We start from the raw sequence: 22,949 nt of genomic DNA, 5'->3' as shown, positions 1-22,949 counted from the left end.
TCGGGCTCTCTGCTCAGCAGGGAGCCTGCTTCCCCCCTCTCTCTGCCTGCCTCTCTGCCTGCTTGTGTTCTCTCTCTCTCTCTGTCAAATAAATAAGTAAAATCTTTAAAAAACCCCAACAACTATAAGCTGTCAGGGCAGAGGACAGGTTTAGTTTCTTACCACTGTATCCCCATTGTCTAACACAGTGCCAGGCACATCAAAGACAATCAGTGAGTATCTTCTGAATATGACTGAATGAATATCACTATCATAAATTTCCATCTTTGAACATATCACCAAGTCACAAAGGAAAATGACCTTAACAAGATCAAGCTTGCTTAGACGACTAGAGCGGCACTTCTCTTTCAATGACTGAGTGCACACTCACACGATTAAAGTCAACGACACGATAACAATTTAGAAAAAGACTCAGTCAAACGTTCTCCAACTCTTTCAGCCTATCACCACCACTACCACCACCTCTCTCCCTGTCTATCTCCTAGAAAGCACCAGTTTAATAGAAACAAATCACCTTTTCTTTCCCCCTGAGCTATTAGCTTTGATTCTCTTATTCTGGAGTCAAAGGGGAAACCAAAAAACCTCCTCCCACCAAAAACTAAAGTCTCTGCCTGATTTGATCCCCCTGTCTTATCAAGAAAGGTGGGGAGGAGAGAAACTAGGGAAAGAAGAGGGAAAAGGGGTTCTAGGTTATCTGTTTTCATACAGCACCATCACTCCCATTACCAGACCCACGTAGGGGGCAAGAGAGGCCAGGCTGGGGCAGTACTGGTACATCAGGGACTGAAACAGGACCTTAACTGAGGTCATTCCGTAACAGTCGCTTAGAAAAGTATTCCTCCCCCTCGTTTCCAGCCTTTCCTACTCCTATTGCCAAGACCTGCACTAGTACGGAGGTGTTTCCGCAACAATTCCAGAGCCCATGCTTCAAGAACTCAAGCTCTTTGGTGGTCTGACAAAGCCAGAGTTTCCCAGCACAGAGTCGCTATTTACTTAGAGACCTGCCCGGTTTTGGCTTTGTTGTTTATTTCTACTGGGCAATTTTATGTGATGCTCTACTTGCTCCGGCTGACAGCTCAAACAGTCTTAAAGCCACCTCCCCTGACTGCAGAGCAGCTGACGCACTTTATACCGTGACACGAACCCACAACGGTATTAGGGATCAATATTTATTCTGACAATATGTTCCTACCCGTCTTTAGAAAAAGACAAGGAAAGAGTGATGCATGGCTTACTCTGTATGGTGCTTTGCTGGCGGTTCTTCCACAGGCACATGGCGATGAAGACCATGAGAATGAGGACCATGACACCGAGCACACAGCCAACGATCAGATACAACATGTCGCTGCTTCTGCTGGGGCCGCTTGCAGGCCCCGCGTTTCGTCCACTTCCCGAAGCACTGGGAGGGGGACTCAGGTCTTTGACGGGATACTCAGAAGCTCCAGGAAGGCGTTTCACTAGTTGACATACAAAGGAAAACATGATGTCAGAGTGAATACAGACACTGTGAAATGGTTTACTCTCTGAAGGAGGTCTGGGTAAGAATGCAAAGCCAGTCTGTTTACACTTGTTACTGGGATGATCTGACCACCAGTGAGTCACAGCAAGGGCTCCAAAGTTGAAAAATCTGATGTGCTGAAGTCTCGGTCCATGAATACTAGAGAAATCATCAAGTCAGAGAAAGAAATGCCCTTGGCCTAACCCAAACTGCTGTCTGATTACCTGCTCAACCTTATAGATGGGACCGAAACTCCTCTCTATGTGACACACTTTGAGCTGAGTAAGATTCAAGATTACATATTTTATGCCTCTTTTATGTGACTGAGATGAAAGATCTGACTTTGGACCAAACAATTACATACAACTCCAAAAACCTCCCGCTTAACGTTAAGCATTCCAAAACCATTGACCTTTGGGGTCCACATAAATGCAGTTCTTTATCCTAGTTCGTTGATATTCTGGAAAATAGTGACAACAAAAGCTAGTAACAGGTGGGACTCAAACCCCATTTTCTCTGTCCTCAAATAATATGTTCTTAATGCTTTAAATGCCATAGAAAGCAGTAAAGCACAGTGGCCGATGCCTGTTCTCTGGAACCAGACGGCCCGGGGGCATATTCTGTTCCACCACTTATCCCTAGCTGCATGACCTTGACCTCCAGGAACCAGTTTCTGCATCTGGGAACTAGAGATAAAAATAAAATCTCTACAGCAAGGTTGTAATGAAGAGTAAAGGAGTTAATCACGTAAAGCACTTAGCCGCCACATGGCAGTGTTCAATCAATTTTGTTACTATTAGCTATTATATTATATTTCCTGTTATGGCTCCAAACGACCCAGTGGAGCAGAGCAGTCCTTAAAAAATTCTACTTCAAAAAATTCTACTTCAACATTATGTTGGGGTTCAATTTTCTAGCACCACTGTGCAGAACAGAGCTAGGAATCCATAAAGAAGAGGCCACCTTCCAAAGGAAAGAGGTCTCCAACCCTGAGAAGTGGATGAATAGCTGGCAGAGACTCTAAAGGAAATTCCTACTTCAGGTGGGATGTTGGATTAGACAATTCTAAGGTCCCTGCCAATTCTAAAGAAAACAAACGGGTTTCTGAGGCAAAATAGACGTTGCAGATCATACATTAAAGATCACAATTACCCACGGGGAAGTCCATCGGCTTTATTCACTCTTCATTTACTCTTTATTTATTCATAATTCCACCAAGCTTGACCATTTTGCCAGTCTCTGCTAAAGTTAAAAATTTCTGTGGTGGATGGTGAGTGAGACAGAGACATCAACAGCAATAAGAGAAAGTTAGCACTAGGAAGAAGAGGAGGAGGAGGAGCAGGTGGGGAGGAGGAGGAGCAGGTGGGGAGAGGGAGGGGAGGAGGGGGGAAGGGAGGAGGAGGAGGAGCCGGGGGGAGGAGCCAGAGGGGAGTGTGGCGGGGAGGAGGAGAGGGAAGGGAGGAGAGATCAGCAGCAGGCAGAAGAGGAAGAAGAGGCTGAGACCATGAAACAAGAAAAGTGAGATGAGAAACGAAAGAACCAAAGAAAAATCATGACAGTCTATGATCTTTAAGGGCAGGGGGAAATGGCTGGCCTCGGCACCTCTGTCATTCTTGGAAAACCTTACTGAATGACTAAAGATAAGACAATCACTGTTCATAACAAGAACCTTGACTCATTTCTTTAAGAGCAGAGAGTGTGTATCCTACGTTTTCTCTTTAAACAGGCTGGGAATTGTGTCATACATTTGAGAAAGTTATTCAGTATGAACGGCTAATGTTTTAAAGAGGTGTTTTCATTTGTCAGTGACCGGAAAGTCTGTAGGTAGAACCTTTTCTTCTCCAGCAAAGTCTTCTCCTCCAGCAATTAATGAGGCATATGATTACAGACACAGCTATACCATAACATTATTTAAACAATACAGTTATTACACTGTTGTCTGTGTTTTGCCTGGCTAGATTCTTAAATGTCTTGGGACAGAGATGATAAATTTCATTTTTATTTAATTTTGCCCCAAGTATTACAACACTCTAGAGGCAAGTAAGAAATGTCCATTAACAGGGGCGCCTGGGTGGCTCAGTGGTTAAAGCCTCTGCCTTGGGCTTAGGTCATGATCCCAGGGTCCTGGGATCGGGCCCCGCATCGGGCTCTCTGCTCAGCGGGGAGCCTGCTTCCCCCTCTTTCTCTGCCTACCTCTCTGCCTACGTGTGATCTTTGTCTGTCAAATAAATAAATAAAATCTTTAAAAAAAAAAAAAAGAAAGAAATGTCCATTAACATATCACAGTGACTAGGACAAAAAGCCCCTCAAATATATACTAACCAAAGTAAATCTAGAGGTCTGTGAATATATAGACTTAAAGGTGTATATATAGACTTAAAGGTAGATTTAATATGTGGGTTTTGCAGCAGAAAGTCACATGACTTAGCATTAAAAGATGGAACTATGTCTTGTCTTTACAATTCCATTTTTCCAAGCCTCATTTTCTTCATTTTTAAATCAGCATCATAAAATCACCTGTCGCAGGCACAAAAGGTTGCCATTCAGCAGCCTTTTCCTCCCACACTAGCAGAGCCCACTTCCATTCAGCTGTCCACTCAAACCCCACATAACTCGAGTAGGTCCTGGTCAATCATTCCATTCCCAGGGAATGATCTGGGGAGCGTGTGACTGAGTTCTGACCGCTGAGACTAGAAGGGTTGGGGGATAGGTGAGGATTTGGGGAAATTTCCTCTTGTTCTTAAAAACAGACGCAAGTTAAAACAGTCCCTTTTTTGGTCCGATTAACTGAGACTGGACGTGAGTTTGTAAAAAGCCACGTAGCTGTTTCTATCATTCACATGTAGCACTGCCATCCTAAAAACAGAAGACACTGCCCAATCCATGCATCGGCAGAGTCAAGAATTTCAATTTAGCATTAGCACACTGCTGATGCTGAACTTAACCACCATGCTTAGGAAGTAGACAGTGTTATGCATAACTGTCATGCAAGAAACCACTTTAAGCGTACAAAGCGCTCTTCCTGAAAACTATACTTTTGTTTTGAAGTGTTCTAATTCTTGCAGCAATTCCAATTTGCAGAAATTATCCAGCAAACACTTCTCTCTTCGTGCAGAAAAAAAAGAAGGGAAGTGACTTACTGGGCATCACACAGAAATTCATGAATACAATTGATGCTTAAGTAAACTAATGAGACAGGTGCTCAAGCCGACATATTCTATTTTCTGTTGGGATGGTCTTAATGCCTACACCTAGGAAACGGTCCAAAGCAGACGCTTCCTTAGGTAAACACAGCAAGAGTCAGAAGGAATAATGCAGAGTCTGGAATTCCAGCACCATCCGGGACAAAGCTCGAGCTCTCATTCCTCTCCTACCTTTAGTTTCGCAGATCATCACGTTACTAAACTCGCTTTCTCCTCCTTCGTTGAAGCACTGCATTTTAATATCGTAGGAAGTTTCTGGTTGCAGATGGCCAATCATGTGCCACTGCTTTGAACCTAGAATGGAAAAATATAAAAGAAGTTTTACGTATCGTACGACCTGCAAGGTGATCTCAAAACAAGACTGGAATAGCATGTATCACCGGAGAGTCAGTCTGTGCAATGAAAACCATCTAAATAGATGTATTTTAGTAATACTCCCCAGATAAACAGCATTTTTTTATGGGCCACGAAACAAAGGACAAGAGGTACACTGAATTCAAGCCATACCTGTGCGTTGGTACTAATACTCTGCTTTGTTATAAACAGTGGTGAGTCTTTCATAAAATATGTGTTGACTTTATGCATAGGTGAAGGAAAAATAAAAACCCTCAAGTCCTCTGATGCCCCATTTTAGCCTAGTGAGTCAATCTACTCTGTCCACCAGACAGGAATACTGTACGTGAGATCCACAAATGGTGCCTTATCCAGGACAAGTGACCATTTATTTACAAGACAGGTCTTAGAGAAACTCTCCATCCCACTGGACAGGACGTGACACGAACGGACAGCTCAGCCTGTGCCTGAATAAATGGTTGAGAATCATCAAAAAGCAAAATCTACGAGGGAAACCTGTGGGTTCCTGTTCCCACTATTTCTCTTCTTTTGAGTCAAGGTCCCCAAGCCACACAATACCTCCAACAGAATGATTTTGTTATCCACAGCACACGGCCGGTGTTTCATCTAGAAACACTCTTCAACTGAGCAACTCCTGAATGCATCGCTCTCCACGTTCACTCCCATGAGCATGTGACAAACATTAACAAACAGGGACACGTCTGCCAGCTTCAGTGAACTCCTCAGGCACCTTTAACCCCTCTTAGAAAATAACCTCTTCAAACTGTTTCCACAGTTCCTGAGACGCTCAACTATACCACCTACTGATTCAAGACTTAATTGAAGGGGGAGGAAAAACAAAACGGAACCAAGCATCCAAGTATAAATCTACTTGGCTGACAGGACCAAGAGCACTAGGTTTCTTTCTAATTCAACACAGACAAAAATACTCTAAACCGGAAACACAACCCCTTTTGCAGGTCACCATCACAAAATCCCTTTTCATAAAGACCCACAGTTTACACGAAGAGAATCTGCTTGTTCTAGGACCAAGGGATTCTGAAAGGCTTGAGAAGTAAGGAATTCTATGCCCCCTTTATAAGTATAAAGAGGGTCCTACAATAAACTTGACTCAAAACCTTGACTCAAAGACTGGAATAGATCTACTTCGAAATTCCACAAACGTTTTCAAAGACTTCTATTTTTTTCTCTGTCCTTGGGTCCTTTCTTGCCCAGTCCTACCCTTACCTAACTATAAACATTCTCCCGAATAACTACCACACCAGATTTGAAGTTTTCTCTTCAAAGCCCTAGGCAAAACGGAATTAAACTACACCTTTGATATGTTACAAATGAGAGAAAATTGTTAAAAGAACACAAATCTTGTTAGATTAGGATTCCACTGTCAGGGTAATTCTTCGAATGGCTAAACGACAGAAATCACTAGTAGAGAGAAAGAGTCTTTACCGATCATTGATGAATAAGACAGCTAAGTGTATTATCAGGTTGAAAGTCAACCAACCAGCATAACATGTGCTTAAACGGGTAATTTTTTTCTCAAAGGATGTTTTAGAAAAGGTGAGAAACCAAAGCAACAGGCTTAGAGATTAGGATGCCTGCCTGATGCTTTCATTTATTTGAAACTCAACTTTGTAAGACACAAATATTCATCACAAAGGCACTGTCTGCCAGAAACATTTACAGTTTATCCCAATGTGGAACTTAATTCAGAAGATAGGATAACTTAATATCATTGCTCTTAGTGGATTCTTTAACACTGTAATTGAATTTCAGACTTTTTTCCCAAAAGCTTAAACAATTCCGAGTCAATACAGAGAAGTAATCTAAAACTTTAGAGAGAACGTTACGTGCAAAGGGTAAATACTTTTGTTCCTTGGTTTGGGAGAACAGCCCAATAGTTTAAAACTGCCACAAAAAGAATTTTAAATGCATAAACTTGAAAATAGGGAATAAGCAAATTACACAGCAAGTGAAGCCCACTTAAACATCTAACTGCTTCATCTACTAAGTTTATAAACAAGTTCTCTGTGAACCAGAAGGCAAAACTCACATTTGCAGACACTACTAGTGGATATAGAAGCTCCCATAAAGTAATTTCCCAGTTCCACACACTATGTTCTCACCCCACAAGCTCGCAAAAGTTCAAAGATTTAACTATAGAGTATCCTTTAAAACTGGTCATCGGTGGATATTTCTAGAGAGTGGAACCAGGAGAGGTAGGGAAAAAAGAGACAGAGAGAGAGAGAGAGAGAGAGAGAGAGTTGTTCGCTTTACTTATTTACCTTGTTTAGAACTATTTTATAGCAAATGTTTAACCTCTGTCAAAAGAGTTTAAAAATGAAAGTCTGACAGCCCCACATTCCTAACCCCAGTAAACTAAAATGAAGACCTCACTAGGACTCGAATCTCAAACAGTGACTAACAACTCTTAACCGTTTCTTCTTCTTGGATAGCCTTTCTAGAAAGTGAAATGAGCGTACGGAAAAGTGCCCCAACTGAATAGTCTGTTGAAGTTCATGAACTGAACGTACCCACGATACCGATACCTAGGTCAAGAAAGGAAACGGTACTGGCACCCTATCCCGCATGCTTCTTCTGGTCACTTCTCTCTCAAGACAGCAACTATCCTAACTTCTCAGAATAGTTTGGCCACTGACAAGTCTCTTACCTCATTTCCTTAATTCTTCACGTTTAAAGCACATTTTAGAAACTGATTTGCTTCCTACTTTTCCAGATGAAGGGAAATAATCACTTTTTGATTCAAAAAATATTTACTGAGCACCTACCATGTACAGGTATTAAAACTCAGATGATAACCTTTTACTACTTTACAAAAGACACTCCACTGGATAAACATTAAAAGGAATGCCACAATAATTAAAGAAGCCTGATTGAGCATATTTAAACTAATTTATTATAAGGCTGCTTCTACCAAAAACGATAGGCAGTATCTGATGTCAAGAAGTCACACGAAAATAACCTTGGCCTAGGGCTGTTTTCTGATATGACCCATTTGGGATGTTAGCAATTCAAAGAGTCAGAATCTTGGAGTGCCAAAAAACCCTCTGAAGAAGCCTTCCTCCCAAAGCAAGAACCCCTTCCAAGACACCACCGAGAAATAAGCATCCAGCTTCTACTGAACAGCTCCAACATTAGGGAGTTTCTTATTTTGTTAAAAATGCTGCACAGAGGGGTCTTCTTTATGCTACTTCCTGTTGGCTCCCCTCCCTGCAACCGGCAGAGTTTCTCCTCCACTTAACAGTCAGTCAGGATGTGAAGACAGCTGCCATGTTACTTGTTTATCACCCCATTTCCAGCCTCATCATCCCCAGACATTCCCTTGTTCTTTCTGGACTCCAATCGTTCCTTCATTCGATAAATCCCAAACACCGCACCATTGTAGGGGCTGGGGATATAGCACGGGAAGCAAAGGCTCCTTGCCTACAGAGAGGCTAAGATTTACTGAGGGAGACAAACTAAGTAAATAATTTCATATATCCACACACACACACACAGACACACCCACTCCTTACACAGCAACCGTGATGACATCTACAACAGAACCATAAAGACCACAGTTAGAAATTACACCCAAGGTAGCTCACATACAGAGGTGGGTGTTATCTGAGGAAATGACATCGAACCACACAGCAGAAAAGTGCAGTGACCTAAATGAGACACTGGAAGAGGAGCACAGGAGGTAGCAGGAATTGTCACATGTCATCGTCCCGAGGCAAGACAGGTCTTGGTGCACACAAGGAAACTCAGAAGGCCAGTGTGTCACGAAAGAAACACGGTGGGGGGCAGGGGGGTGGGGAAAGGGTGCACGAGACTGGCGGCCAGTGTAGACAGTAGCCAGCAGACCACCTGCAGCCTTCAGACCACATGCAAAGCTCTGGATCAGATTTTAAGTGCAGGGGAAAGGCAGTTTCAGCACCCTTCACTGTCTCGGCTGGTTTTTACTCTACGTATATTCCAATTTCTCAGCATCCCTAGAAGCGGATTACATGCTCGAGATGCACTCGTTCCAGTACAGACGTCAGTGAAACTGGGACTGAGACTTATTTTTTAAAATACAGTAGCAGTTGCAAGTGACTTTTATACCCAGGTTACCATTCATTTAAATGAAACAGAAAACAGAATTCTTTTTCAGATGAACTGCTGACAAATGGTATCTCCCCCATACTTCGGTAATTGTTTCTATGACCAAAATATAAGTTACTGCATATATTAAATAGGAAAAACGGTCTTTCTTTGGGAAAAAGTCAAAGCAATAGTGTACATAACAGTTCATGCTTTCTCTACCTTAACCTGGGATGATGGTTCTCGTAATATTTAGAAACCCCTTCCATCCAAAGCTCTTTACTGAGACTCCAGCTTGTTGGGGGGGGGGGGGTACATACCTTCTACCACATCCCTCTTGTAATCACTGTCATTATCACTATCTGTCGGCCGGTAGTAGATATAAAATCCTTGAATGGGAGTATTATTGTTACTTGATGGAATGTACTAAAAAAAAGAGAAGCAAAGACTTGAAGGACAAAAATATATGTAACTTTCAGAGTCATGAAGATCCCTTTATCTGTGTGGTGATCTTTTTCTAGCTTCATTTTGCAAACATCCTTGATAGCCATTTTGAAGTTAATTCAAAGGTAGTCAAAGAGCATTTAGTTTTTCTGCTGGGCTGAGCAAAAATAAAGTAGTATATTTCACAAGGTTCAGAAGCAGAAAGGGACATTTGGTTCAGAAGAAACAGATCTTGAAGGGGCAATTAAGTTAACACTTGGATGAGAGCTAAAGAGACAGGTTTATTTTTAGCCCTGCCCCACTTACCCACATGTGCTTTCAGACAAATATCTGTGCCCTTCAATTTTCCCCGACTTAAAAGTTAAAAAACATTTGCTATTCATAATATCTTGTCACCAGAATAGTAAATCGATCGTTAACATGGCCAAATACTTAAAAGTTAAAAACGTTAACTTTTAATCTTAACTTTTAACTTTTAATTTTAATTAACTTTTAATTTTAACATTAACATTAATGTTAAAAACATTTTACTAATCATAATACCATGTCATGAGAACATTAAGTCAATTGTCAACTTGGCCGAACGAGAACACATCTCGATAGAGAAGACGCCCCACTCACCGTCCACTTCAGCATGATCTGGGTATCACTGACAGCTTCAGTATACGCGATATGAGGTCCCGTTATTGGACGGTTAGAAAAACGATTGGGGAACCCAGCCACCTGATAAGGACGAGACGCCGAACTCCGGAAACTCTCGCCGTAATGGTTGATTGCAATGACCCTAAATTTGTACGTTGAACCTTTTGAAGGAGGAAAAAAAAAAACCCCAGTTTTTAATAAATGGCCATACGACAGCTGAAGGCATGACAGTCAGAACAGGACAACTGCACTCAAGTCTCCATGTTAACAAACACATCCTCTGAAGCCTATACGGTAAACTGATTCCAACCCGCCTGCCAGCTTCTGTCGGCCGGCAGTGTGTGTTTATGATGACCCAGATTCCAAGAGCTTAGGAGGAGTGACCGGGAGACAAAGCCACGGAAGAGGAATGACGTCTGTCACAGAAGGGGCGGGTAGAGAACGGGAAAGAGCACGTTTACACTCTTCTCCGTCATGTTCTAAAGTCATAACCATCAAATACAGTATTAGTTGAAGTATAAGTGCTCAAAACCAGGGTCTTTTCCCTTTGAAAGAAACCACCGAAGCGAGGTTTAACAGCGCGAATACGCTTCGGAAGGGGCACTGTGTGGGTAACAGCAGATGTCACTCTGATTTCACCAAGAACAGGGTAAGAGGCAGCAGATTTAAAAAAAAAAAAAAAAAAAGCAGCAGCAGATTTAAACTACAACAGAAGGCATTTATTTGTATTACATATTAAGAACTTAAAAAAAGAAAAGCTCTAAGGATTGTGAGCTTCTGAAGCTCTGCATCTGAAGAAAAAATGAGACTCCTCCAGCACGTTTCCTGACGGCGCAGACATAACCACTGGGCTCCCAAAGACGGTGTTTTCCGCCTAAAAATGCTATTGAGTCCTCACCCTCATTTAAAACTTGTCACCTTCTCCCAACGATACCTACAGGCCCCTAGGCTCATGTTACCTGTTCAGACAAACACAGGCATTGGCTGCTAAGTACATCTAAAAGTCCATAAACAAAATGGTCAAGAAACCCAATAAATGCAAGCCACGCAAATGTATCTGTGATGACGGCTTTTCTCTCGTGCGGTTTAACTTCCCGCACGAGGCCTCAAGATAGTGGGGTGGCGGTGGGGGAGGGGGGGCTCCTTCTGCTGAAATGAGACTTACAGAGCAAGGAAGCCTTAGGTGTTCTCTCGTTTCCATAGCCTAAGTGCTAAGTATAATGAGGCTGAGGTTCATCATTAGAGCAAACAATTTTAGTCGAATAACAAGCAATTTTCCTCTTAAAACATGTAATCATAGCAAAACACCTACACACACATACACAAAGATGACATCGCAAAGCTCTTTCTAAGTTACTGACAGTTAAAGATAATCCAAAACCCAGAAAAAAATTATAATTATAATATACTTATATAGTACATAGAGAATTATTAAAAAACTGAGTTTTTGAAGAATTTCTAATGATACTGGAAAATGCCTGTGATATAGGGAAAATGGGGTCACAAAACAGTATTTATGGCATGATCCTGGCATGATTTGTGGTATGATTAAAAAACAAAAAAGGCTACAAAAAATATACCAAAGTGTAAACATTGCTTATCTCTGGATGGGTAGGTTTCGTGTGACTTCTCTTCTCTCTAGTTTCTTTCCTTTCAAATTTTCACAGAATAGGTTCCCATTACTTTAACAACTAGAGGAATACAAAATCATTACAAATAGGCATCTAAAGTCGGCACAGGGCACCTAGGTGGCTCAGTCAGTTGAGCATCTGCCTTCAGCTCAGGTGGGGATCCCGGGGTCCTGGGATCAAGACCCATGCCGGGCTCCCTGCTCCTCGGGGAGTCTGCTTCTCCCTCTGCCCCTCCCCCCACTCATTCTCTCAAACTCTCTGGCTCTCATGCTCTCTTTCTCAAATAAATAAATAAAATCTAAAAAAAAATAGTAATAAAGTCAGCACAGATGGCAAAAAAGGAAATGTTTGAGTATTACTACCTGGCTCTAAGCTACGAACTTCCACAGAAAGTTTGGAAGGAGGGATATCTTCAGCGGCCACCAGCCAATCACTTGTCCTCATCCGTTTGTATTCGACCTTAAAGGCAGTGATTGGAGAACCCCCGTTGGCCCGAGGAATCCAAGTGACGTAGACAGAGGTCTCCGATGCCGTGGAGATGGTAGGCCGGTCAGGTGCCTCTGGAACTAAACACGGAAACATCCATTCCAATAACCCACAGTGTCAGAGACAAGAATAACTCAAATAAACTGAAAGAGATAAATTCCTAAGCAACATTTTATTAAAGGTTCATCACCAAACTTATTAGCAGAGTTAGTAACATCATCACAACTATCTTCCCGCCCTCTGTTAAAAGCTAACAGGCAATGAAATGGCCAAAAACAGGAAATTAAAGGAAGGAAAAATAAGATATATAAACTTGAGAATTAGCTCTAAAAAACTGAAAATTAATGGTAATGAGAATAGTGACCATGCTACTTTGGATTCATAGCTAAACAGTGTATAAAGTAATTATTACTCGGTGCCTCATGTCTGACTGCTTATAATTTACAGTAAATGTTTAAAATTGGGTGTTATTTTATTTAAATGTTTTCTTAATCCACCCAAGCTATAACACATTCAGCAGATGATCTGCAGATTATTAGATAAGTCACTAAGGGAGCCCTGCTGTCTAGCCTGTGCCACATTCCTTAAGCAAGACCACTCTGTCTCAACACCTCTTTAGCCCCAACACAAATACATAAGAAAGAACACAATGACGTTGCCCATGGTACCTTTATGGAGAAAATGGCGGCATTTAAAAAACAAACTGCATACTGGGTAAAAAGAGGAAAATATTCAAAGCAGGCAACTTTTGAGTGATACTTACTGTATTCCTTTCAAGTTAGAAAGCAATGGAAACAGAATGAATAGAACTGTTAGTGAATCTCTTTTTTGGCCCTAGATAACCAACAACTTCCTCCAACTGATTCCCAGAAGGTTAAAACTCACCCAAGGACAAACAGCACAGATTGAACAGAAAAAGGTTATTAGGAAAAAGAATCTCTACACAGGAGAATCATCAAGATCTAAAAGAGAAAGCGTGTGACATAAAACAAAGACAAGTTGGAGTTTAAAAATCGGAATGTAGGGGCGCCTGGGTGGCTCAGTGGGTTAAAGCCTCTGCCTTCGGCTCGGGTCGTGATCCCAGGGTCCTGGGATCGAGCCCCGCATCGGGCTCTCTGCTCATCAGGGAGCCTGCTTCTCCCTCTCTCTCTGCCTGCCTCTCTGCCTACTTGTGATCTCTGTCTGTCAAATAAATAAATAAAATCTTAAAAAAAAAAAAAAAAGAGAGAGAGAGAGAGATCAGACTTTCAAAGTATAAATTTGGTTTCTTTGCCAAAGAGAAAGCAGAAAAATTCTTTTTATGAGTTACATAACCTTAGTACCAGAACATTTTGAATCTGAGTGTATTACCTTAAATACCAATCATGACAGTGAGTTACCAAGATGTGAGTATAGAGCATTAAAAAAATGGCTGAAGTGGGACCTGGAAGAGGTTATAATCCAAATGACAAACAAACACCCTCTCCCACTCCAACCCCCAAATAATCTGAAACATGTCAGGTCCACTGGTAAACAAACAAAATCAATAAAATGAAGATTCTCCACTTTACCTCCACTATGCCTAGAGGAATCTGTAAGAACCACTCCGAAGTTGTCCGCAGCCTCTGAAACAACGGGGCGCCGAGGGACGCCCATGGGGGGTGAGGATGCCTGTGTGTTTTTTGATGAGGTTGTTTTCTCTAGAAAAGTTAGAAGATGTATACTCATCTACTGCAACATAAACTTCTGGGTATATGTAAAGTAAGAAAAGATACTATAAAAAACTCAACTGGTATACAGATATTAGAGCTTCTCTGTTACAGGGTCTAAATTTCAGACCCACATTGTAAATACGTAGCTAATCCGAGGAATCGAACTTGAAAATTATGTTGTCTTTTTCTAATAGCCTTTTTAAGGGAAAACTAAAAGGTGTCTTTCTTCATCAGGCAGACTTTCATTTATACACAGAATAAACACCACAAAGTAAAAAAAGTCAAATGAGTAAAGGCTTTCAAACTATTCATGCGTTTTTCTTCTACCTATTTCTTAATTCCAAAGCATAAAATTCATGCTTAAAGAGCTTCTGTCTCTTTATGGGAAAATTATGATGTTGAGTTTGAAAATTCCAAGAGGCAAAAAGTGAAAATGGGTGATTATTATAAAACCGAAATATGTGCTTATTATTCAGTATTTATAATAGGTCAGATTCTATAAACAACTGTGGGCTGATTATGAAAATTAACTCAAAACAGAATTCAAATAAGAAATACTCATTCTTTTTCGAGCTAGACTCGGTCATTAGTATGAAAGGGTCTTTTTCAAAAGCCAATAAATAAATTTCTTCTCGATCATACCTCCCTTTTATTTTCTACTTCAGACTAAAATATTCTTCCGCCCCGTTCCCCTCTCCACTCACTGGTCTTTTTGTCCATTGATGACCAAGCTATAATGGTATCTTTTCAATCAAGCTTACCCTCAACAAGCTAACCCACAGAAAGAACATCCTTTCTTTGCACTCCTCCAGCATCTTCTAAGTCCTTTACTTGTCATATTTTGGCCTCTTTGCTGACACCTGTGCCCTCCTCCAGTCTATCCTTACCCTACAGCCGGAGTCCCCTGTTGAAACATATGGCAGACAGTGTCACAACTCAGCTCAAACCTTCCAGAGCTTCTAGCTCACTTAGAGTCAAAGTCAATGTCCTGGCAGGGGCGACAAAGCACCGTGTGGCCTGGCCCCTCTGTCATCTCCCTGAGCTTTCTCCCCTAGAGCCTCCTCACTTTACTTCTGTCACAGGGGCCCTCTTAGTGTTTCTAGGGTACCTCAAGCGCACCCTGCCCTGGGGTCTCTGCATTTGCTACTCTCTCAGCTGGCATGTTCTCTCCCCAGATAACCATGTGGCCTTCCCACTTCACCCTGGACCTTCTGCTCCCCTGCTGACTGCCCACTGAGGACTTCCCTGGCCACCTCGCTTAAATTGTGACAACTGCTATGGCACCCACTTCCTATATCCATCCCCTAACTTACGTCTCTTACGGCATTCATCACTTTCTAATGTACTTATAACTTAGGTGTAAGTCTCTCCCAGCTAGAACGTGAGCTCCATGAGGGCAAGGAGTTTTGTCGATTCTGTTTACGGCCTGGCACACAGAGAGCATTCAGTAAACATTAGCACAACTGAAATCCTGCCCTGTAGTTGCTATTTATTTATGTCTTACCCTCCTTAGCAAAGGAGAAGCCCCGTTAGGATGGATCTTGTCTTGAGCATCTTTGTTTTCCCTATATCACCTACCCTAATGCCTTACCTATCATAAACCCTGAGAAATATTTGTAGAACACTGGATGGGATGGCATAATACAACATGCATGGCCCCAAAAGGCATGATCATCAAATTATTTAGGGAATTTATATATAAGAATCTCGGGGTACCTGGGTGGCTCAGTGGGTTAAGCCCCCGCCTTCAGCTCAGGTCATGATCTCAGGATCCTGGGATCGAGCCCCGTATCAGGCTCTCTGCTCAGCAGGGAGCCTGCTTCCCCCTCTCTCTCTGCCTGCCTCTCTGCCTACTTGTGATCTCTCTCTGTCAAAAAAATAAATTAAAAAATCTTAAAAAAAAAAAAAAAAGAATCTCTATGACCCAAAAGGACACTTAACTAATAAAGTGACATCCGGCCGGCCAGCTCATTCCTCTTAAGGAAGGTGATACTCACCTTTGCTCGTTCGGAAGGTGAGCATGGCGGGCTGGCCTTCACCCGCTGCGCTTCTTGCGACCATCAAAACTTCATAGAGACTAGAGGGCTCCAGTTCTGTTAAATGGAGCTCATTTTCACTTCCTGGGACTCGAACCGTGTGCCAGCTTCCCACGAGGCCAACACCATCATCTAGCTACTCAAGAGAAAATAAGCCGTTAAAAAGGAGATTCGGGGAGGAAAAACCTTCCGTTCAAATTGGAGAAAATCTTCAGTTTCACATGAATTTTGGTATGGAATATCCCCCTTGCAAGCAAAAGAGATGTAATACTTCTTCATAATAATAAATAGAAGGAGACACATAGCGACAACTTGGGAATTCTTAGGAATAAAAAGACTCCTGGTTCTGCTACTTACCACTAACTTATAGCCTCAAGAAAGTTATCTGATCTCCCAGAGTTTGTTTCCTTTACTCATGAAGGAAACAATACTCGTTTCTTATTGTGCTAATAGAAGCATAAAATAAGTATATAATAATCTGTATTAATGATAATATATAATAAACTAGAATACGTATGCACATATGAGTTCTGCAATTATCCATTATCCAGGTCCAGCATTCTTCCTATCTTGACACGTTCCACATGTACTGGAGGAAATAAATTTTAAAAAGATCTAATCTGCTGTGTCTCAGTTAATGGAACCAGGAAATGACATTGGATGGAAGTTTTTGCGTGGGTAAGAATATCAATAAAAGTTTCTTTACCCGGAATCCTTAGGTTAGAAACAGTGAATAAACTTTCAAATATCACCATGTTCGTTCTTCCAGATATTAAATGGGTACCAAAATGGCTTGGACAAAGAAAAGTATTTTAACTAGGAGGGCATCTTTGGTTCATTTACTAGTCTCATTAAACAGAGGAGATTTTCTCGGGACGCCTGGGTGGCTCAGTTGGTTAAGCTGCTGCCTTCGGCTCAGGTCATGATCCCAGGGTCCTGGGATCGAGTCCCGTATCGGGCTCCTTGCTCAGCAGGGAGCCTGCTTCTCTCTTTGCCTCTGCCTGCTGCTCTACCCGCTTGTGGTCTCCCGCTCTCTCCCTCTGACATATAAATAAATAAATAAAATCTTTAAAAAAAAGAAAAAGGAGATTTTCTCATTTTGCTTTAATAGAAGCCTCTGGAAGGATAAACACTGAAAAATCAATGGGGAGGATCAAGGTTCACTGGAATAAATCACCAAACAACATCACATTCCAATACAATGAAGAAGGATAACATGAAGTAAACGTAACCGTCAGAAATTAGGCCAGAGGACTTTGTTCAGAGTTTCTAATAAGAAACTGCTTTATTTGCTAAATAAACTGTATTTTACTATCTCAGAAAGAGAAGGGATGACTTTTTAAAGAGCGGTTTCTAGAGCTTTGCACCCTAGGGGTTAAAATGCTTGATAAAAAACATCAAGAAGTCACTGGGTTCTTAGAATTCCTATTTTGGGGGAAATTATGCATCCTTCATTCTTACTGCTTTTATAAGACTGGTAAGTCCAGCATGACTGCTGGGACAGCTCTCCCAGACTCGGTCCTAGAACACTCCTGTTCTGTTTCCTGCTGCTCCATAAAAGTCAAAGATAATAAGCACATGTTCCACACACAACGTTAAGGCGTATGAAGAGAAAGTTGGCAAATGAGAAGAGATTACCTTCCGATACTTCACGAAATAGGCATTGATGGGCAGCCCGCCATCCTTCCCGGCCCTCCAGACCAGGTGGTACGTATCAGCTGTGTAGGTCTGCGGAGGGCTCAGAATGATGGGGGCGTCCGGGACGGTGGCTGCACTAGCATTTTTCTCTGGTGCTGAGTCCACTGCCCTGGGGTGCTCCTTCACTGGGAAGGAGCTCAACGATCCAGCTTCTGAACCATCTCTTTTATCATTCCGAGACGGACCTGAAGCTGTGGCCAGTCCCGCTTTGGTATTTGTTTCGAAAGGAACTGTAGAGGATGGGAGGAAGAGAGAAGAGAGCGCTTGAGGAAATTCATTATTTCAGGGCCTGCCACAGAGCCATCTAACTGGCCCCACGGATAATGACAATCTGAGCCCAAGAACTAAAAAGAAGGAGCATCTCAATTTGTAATTCATGGAAACAGCTAACCTCCAGGAGCAACCTCTTATTGCAAAATCAATGTCACGATGCCACAGTTGAGTGATCTGAAGGACGTTATTCTTTCTTGCTCTATGCTAGTATTCCCTTTTACAACAATTTGCTAAGTTAACCTTGGAAGATTTTAATTTGGAGAACACAGAGCATTAACTCCCGTTGGTAATGAAGCAATGCATTCCCTTTGGGACAAGGTGAACTAAATAGTAAGGAAAGAGTCAAGAGTGAGGCTATGACCTACTGGGCAGCGGGTCTCCAAAGACAGTCCTCAGCATTCACACCCTCGGGCGGTCCCCTCCCCGCTGAATGGGGGCTGAGCCTAGGAGGGGCTTTGACCAATGGAAGGCAGAAGTAAGACTGTGCTCTTCCAGCCTTGAGTCTTAAGAAGGCCTGGCACTTCTACTCTTGTGTTGCCACGTACAGACAGCCAAGCGAGCCGCGCAGAGAGACTACAGGGGTGCGGGGGGATGGAGGGAAGGAAGGGGAGGCAGCTGGGGATTCCAGCTTTCACAAAAGCGCCGCACATGGGAGTGAAGCCACTTTGGCTGTTCCAGTCCCAGGTGCCATATGACTGCAACAGCATAAGGGATCCAAAGCAAGACCAGCAGAATTGCCCAGCTACATCCGGTCAACCCACAGAAACGTAAGAGATGACGGAGGGGCTACTGGAGGGGGCGCCTGGGTGGCTCCATTGATTAAGTGTCCAACTCTTGGTTTCGGCTCAAGTCACGATCTCAGGGTCATGAGATGGGGCTCTGCCTTGGGCTCCACGCTCAGTGGGAAGTCAACTCCTCTCCCTCTGCCCCTCCCCCTATGCATGCTCGCTGGCTCGCTTTCTCTCCGTCTCTCTCAAATAAATAAATCCATCTTAAAACATAAATAAATAGAGAGGCTACTGGAGAACTAAAATACTTACCCTACACAAGCAAAACAGTTTATATTCAACAAGAGTAGAGAAATGAAACAAGACTAGCAAAGATGGAAGAAGAGTTTACTTATTTCCAAAGCAAGTCCTCTTTCTGGATAGAATCAAAGGTCGGCTTAAGAAACTGCCACTCCAGTAAATAAAACAAACAAACAAACAAACAAAAAACTGCCAATCTAAAGAAAAATAAAACAAGCCAACAGTCTTAATACGACTAAAACCATCTACAACATCCAGAGAAGGGAAAAATACTTTTATTTGCACTGAAAAAATAAATAAGTTGCATTTATCACCCCCCCCCAAAATTTACTGAGGACATAGTACGTGCCAATTATTGTGCTACACTCTTAAGGAATATAATCTCATTAAATTCCCCAAACAACATTCTTCGGTATATAGCACCACTCCTACTTTACAGATGAAGAAATTAAGGTTCTGGGAGATGGTGACAAGAGCTGGCAGAAGACTGTCAGCAGGGCGGCTGTCAAAAACGAGAAAGCAGTCTAGGAAAACAAGTATGCGGCCAGCACCACGAAACCCAAGTACTGACAGCTTGCTTTCTCTAAAGTGCTATTCGTACTGGCGACAAAAACATCTCCTATGTTTGACCACTTGTGTAGAGGAAGGGAGCAGGGGAAACAATGTGAAAGGCTTTCTTTTGCACAATGAGGTCGGATTCCTGGTTTAGGAAAAAAAAAAGAAAAGGTGGGTGTGTTTTTAGGACAATCACGCCAGTTCAGGAGAGAAGCAGCCAAAAAAAACCCCAAAAAACAAAACAAAAAACCCCCAAAACACAGCTAACAGTGTAGGGTCAGTTCTCAGTTTAAAAGAGAAAAGGTATCCCAGACGCGTCCTCCATTAAAGAAAACAAAACGCCAGAGAGAAAATCATATAGGAGAAAACTAATTAAGTTCATGGAGACAAACTTCAAAATATTGCTTCTGGAGCTGCCCGTGTTTACCTAGTGAGTCAGAACACGGGCTGGCTGGGAAGAGGGTGAGCTAGTGCTATTGCTGCGGCCAGAGGGACTCGAGCAACGGGCGCTAACTCAGCTGGGGCTCAGGGTGGGGAGAATGGCTTTTAGTTTTCTAATTTATTTTTATTTTTTGTTACTAAATTTTTTGTATTAACATATAACATATTATTTGTTTCAGGGGTACATGTCTGTGAATCATCAGTCTTAACACAATTCACAACACTCACCATAGCGCATTCCCTCCCCAGTGTCCATCACTCAGCCACCCGATCCCTCCCACTCCCTTCCCCTCCAGCAGCCCTCAGCTTGTTTCCTGAGATTCAGAGTCTGTTATGGTTTGTCTCCCTCTCTGGTTTCATCTTGTTTCATTTTTCCCTCCCTTCCCCTATGACCCACTGTCTTTTTTCTCAAGTTCATCATATCAGTGAGATCATACAGTAATTGTCTTTCTCTGATTGACTTATTTCGCTTAGCATAATACCCTCTAGTTCTATCCACATCTTAGCAAATGGCAAGATTTCGGGGGTTTTGATGGCTGCATAGTATTCTATTGTAGATATGTACACCACGTCTTCTTTATCCATTCATCTGTTGATGGACATCTAGGTTCTTTCCAGTTTGGCTATTGCGGACATTGCTGCTATAAACAGTGGGGTGCAGGTGCCCCTTCAGATCACTACCTTTGTATCTTTGGGGCAAATACCCAGTAGTGCAATTGCTGGGACATAGGGTAGCTCTATATTCAAATTTTTTTTTTAATTTTATTTATTTGACAGAGAGAAATCACAACTAGGCAGAGAGGCAGGCAGAGAGAGGAGGAAGCAGGCTCCCCGCTGAGCAGAGAGCCCGATGCGGGGCTCGATCCCAGGACCCTGAGATCACGACCCGAGCCGAAGGCAGAGGCTTTAAACCACTGAGCCACCCAGGCGCCCCTCTATATTCAAATTTTGAGGAATCTCCATGCTCTTGTGGCAGAACAACCTTCTTATCATTAGCAGTTTCATGGATCTCCTGAGCTGGTAACCACTGGGAAATGGCATTTGGCTGGACAAGAGTTTAAAGACCACAGGCCTCAACTGATCCAGAGGCAGGAGACAAACTGTGCTCCAACTGGGGTCTAACCATATGGAAGTAAAATTCCACTTCTGCTCTTTAGGATGCAGTGAGACTTTCTGTAACTTTTATTAAGAAGGAGATTCAATTCCTTCCCCTCTACTATTTCCAATAATATAACTTGAATACTCATGAGCTACTAGACACAATTTATAAGGGCTCAATGCTACTTTCAAAAGTTTTTTCACATATGTTACTTCAACTTATCTTCAAAACAACTCTGTGAGGGCAGCTGGGTGGCTCAGTCAGTTAAGCATCTGCCTGCGGCTAAGGTCGTGATCCCAGGGTTCTGGGATCAAGTCCCGTGTCGGGTTCCCTGCTCAGCAGGATATCTGCTCCTCCTCTACCCCTCTCCACCGCTCACAATCTCTCTCTCTCTCACACACTCTCTCAAATAAATAAATAAAACCTTAAAAAAAAAAAGTGAAATGGTCAGATGAGACATCTTTTTTAAAGGTAGGACACTTTTTGAATTGGAAAAGAGACTGATAAAAACACTACTTTTAATGGCGACGAATTTAATGACTCTGAATTGAAACTAATTAAACAAGGAATATAACCAAACCTGTCAAAGCCCTTCCCACTGTGACCACTCATGCCAGCCACCCTCCCTGGACTGTCCCAGGCCAACTTCCACTGTAGTTCTGAGAGTTACAACCCACTCTATAAATATTTGTACACCCAAGACCTCAAAACCCAAGGTCTCTGCTAAGAGAAAAGGGGGGAGGGGGTACTCATCTCTCTCTTTGACCTTGCTTACTCCCCTCTTCACAAAAAAAAAGTAAATAAGCTCTCAGTATGTTAGAATTTGATAAGGCTCAGACTCCTGTAAAGAGAAGTGGGTTGTTCTATATTGTTGTGAGCTTTGGTGAACTCACCTGGATCTTAAGAACTACAGAGCATGCAAAAGAGGAAATGCAAGGGCCACTTAGGTAGGATGTCTGTGATGGGGTGACTTACTACACATGATAATGGCATTTATCAAGACTTAAAATCCTCAGGGGTTGGGGGGGGGTCTTAAAGCTCTAGAAAGTCCTAGCCTAAAGAAGTTAGCTTATGCATCTTCTAAGGCATTCAGATCTTTCATATTTAAAGTGAGGCAGTTAGACAAACTATCTAGTTCCATCAGCTACAACTATCCCGTCTATGCCTGCTGCTACCCTGTATTTACATGACACAATGACCCCATCCAAGCAGTGCCTGGGCTACACCTGTCTTACAGCTAACAATTTTGAGTAGACCCACTCCTACTTTTGCTTAGCAGTATGTACACACACACCTGTATCCATACGCACACCCATTTTTATATATGTATACCTTTATGCAACACTCAACCACCTTCTTTGAGGATTCTTAAGATGACTAAATCAGTAACTATTCCTTCTGTCCCTAATCACTACCTGGGGTAATTACCATGTACTATTCATTAGATAGCAATAATTATAACCTAATACTTAGCATTTGAAGGTTTTCTACTGCCAGACACCATTCTCAACACTTCACTCCTATGAATTCCTTCAATTCTCACGTCCACCCGATGGGGAGGGCCTTTGCTCTGTCTGTTACGCAGATGAGGAAATAAGCAGAAAGGAGTTCAACAGTTTGCCCCAGGTCTCAAAGCTCCGAAGTGGCACAGCCAGGAAGCTAACCCAGCGTACAGGCTTAACCCCCCCCATCACCTCCACCTCTGGCACACACAGAGGGGCACAAGAGGATAATGGAAGTGCCTGGTCTTCCCCACTTCTCCCCACCTCCAGCTTCATCTAGAGCTA

General features: G+C 42.4%; 1 protein-coding gene across 2 annotated transcripts in view; it reads right to left on the bottom strand.

Moving 5' to 3' along the window:
* Positions 1-22,949, bottom strand: part of CDON (cell adhesion associated, oncogene regulated) — a 96,406-nt gene that overhangs the window by 21,105 nt on the left and 52,352 nt on the right. For both annotated transcript variants that reach the window (XR_013967604.1, XM_080817697.1), the window contains exons 9-16: positions 17,707-17,996; positions 16,030-16,204; positions 13,892-14,020; positions 12,218-12,421; positions 10,204-10,385; positions 9,459-9,564; positions 4,873-4,995; positions 1,236-1,457 (exon numbers count right to left, since the gene is read on the bottom strand). Coding sequence is in view for 1 of the 2 variants with exons in the window: in XM_080817697.1 (XP_080673823.1) it covers positions 1,236-1,457; positions 4,873-4,995; positions 9,459-9,564; positions 10,204-10,385; positions 12,218-12,421; positions 13,892-14,020; positions 16,030-16,204; positions 17,707-17,996 (1,431 nt within the window). In the remaining variant the exon portion in view is untranslated. The remainder of the gene's footprint in view (positions 1-1,235; positions 1,458-4,872; positions 4,996-9,458; positions 9,565-10,203; positions 10,386-12,217; positions 12,422-13,891; positions 14,021-16,029; positions 16,205-17,706; positions 17,997-22,949) is intronic.

This window comes from Martes martes (assembly GCF_963455335.1).
Source record: "Martes martes genome assembly, chromosome: 10".
NCBI classification, from domain to species: Eukaryota; Metazoa; Chordata; class Mammalia; order Carnivora; family Mustelidae; genus Martes; species Martes martes.
Note: the sequence above shows the minus strand (reverse complement) of the source record. Positions and strands in the feature narration are given on the sequence as shown.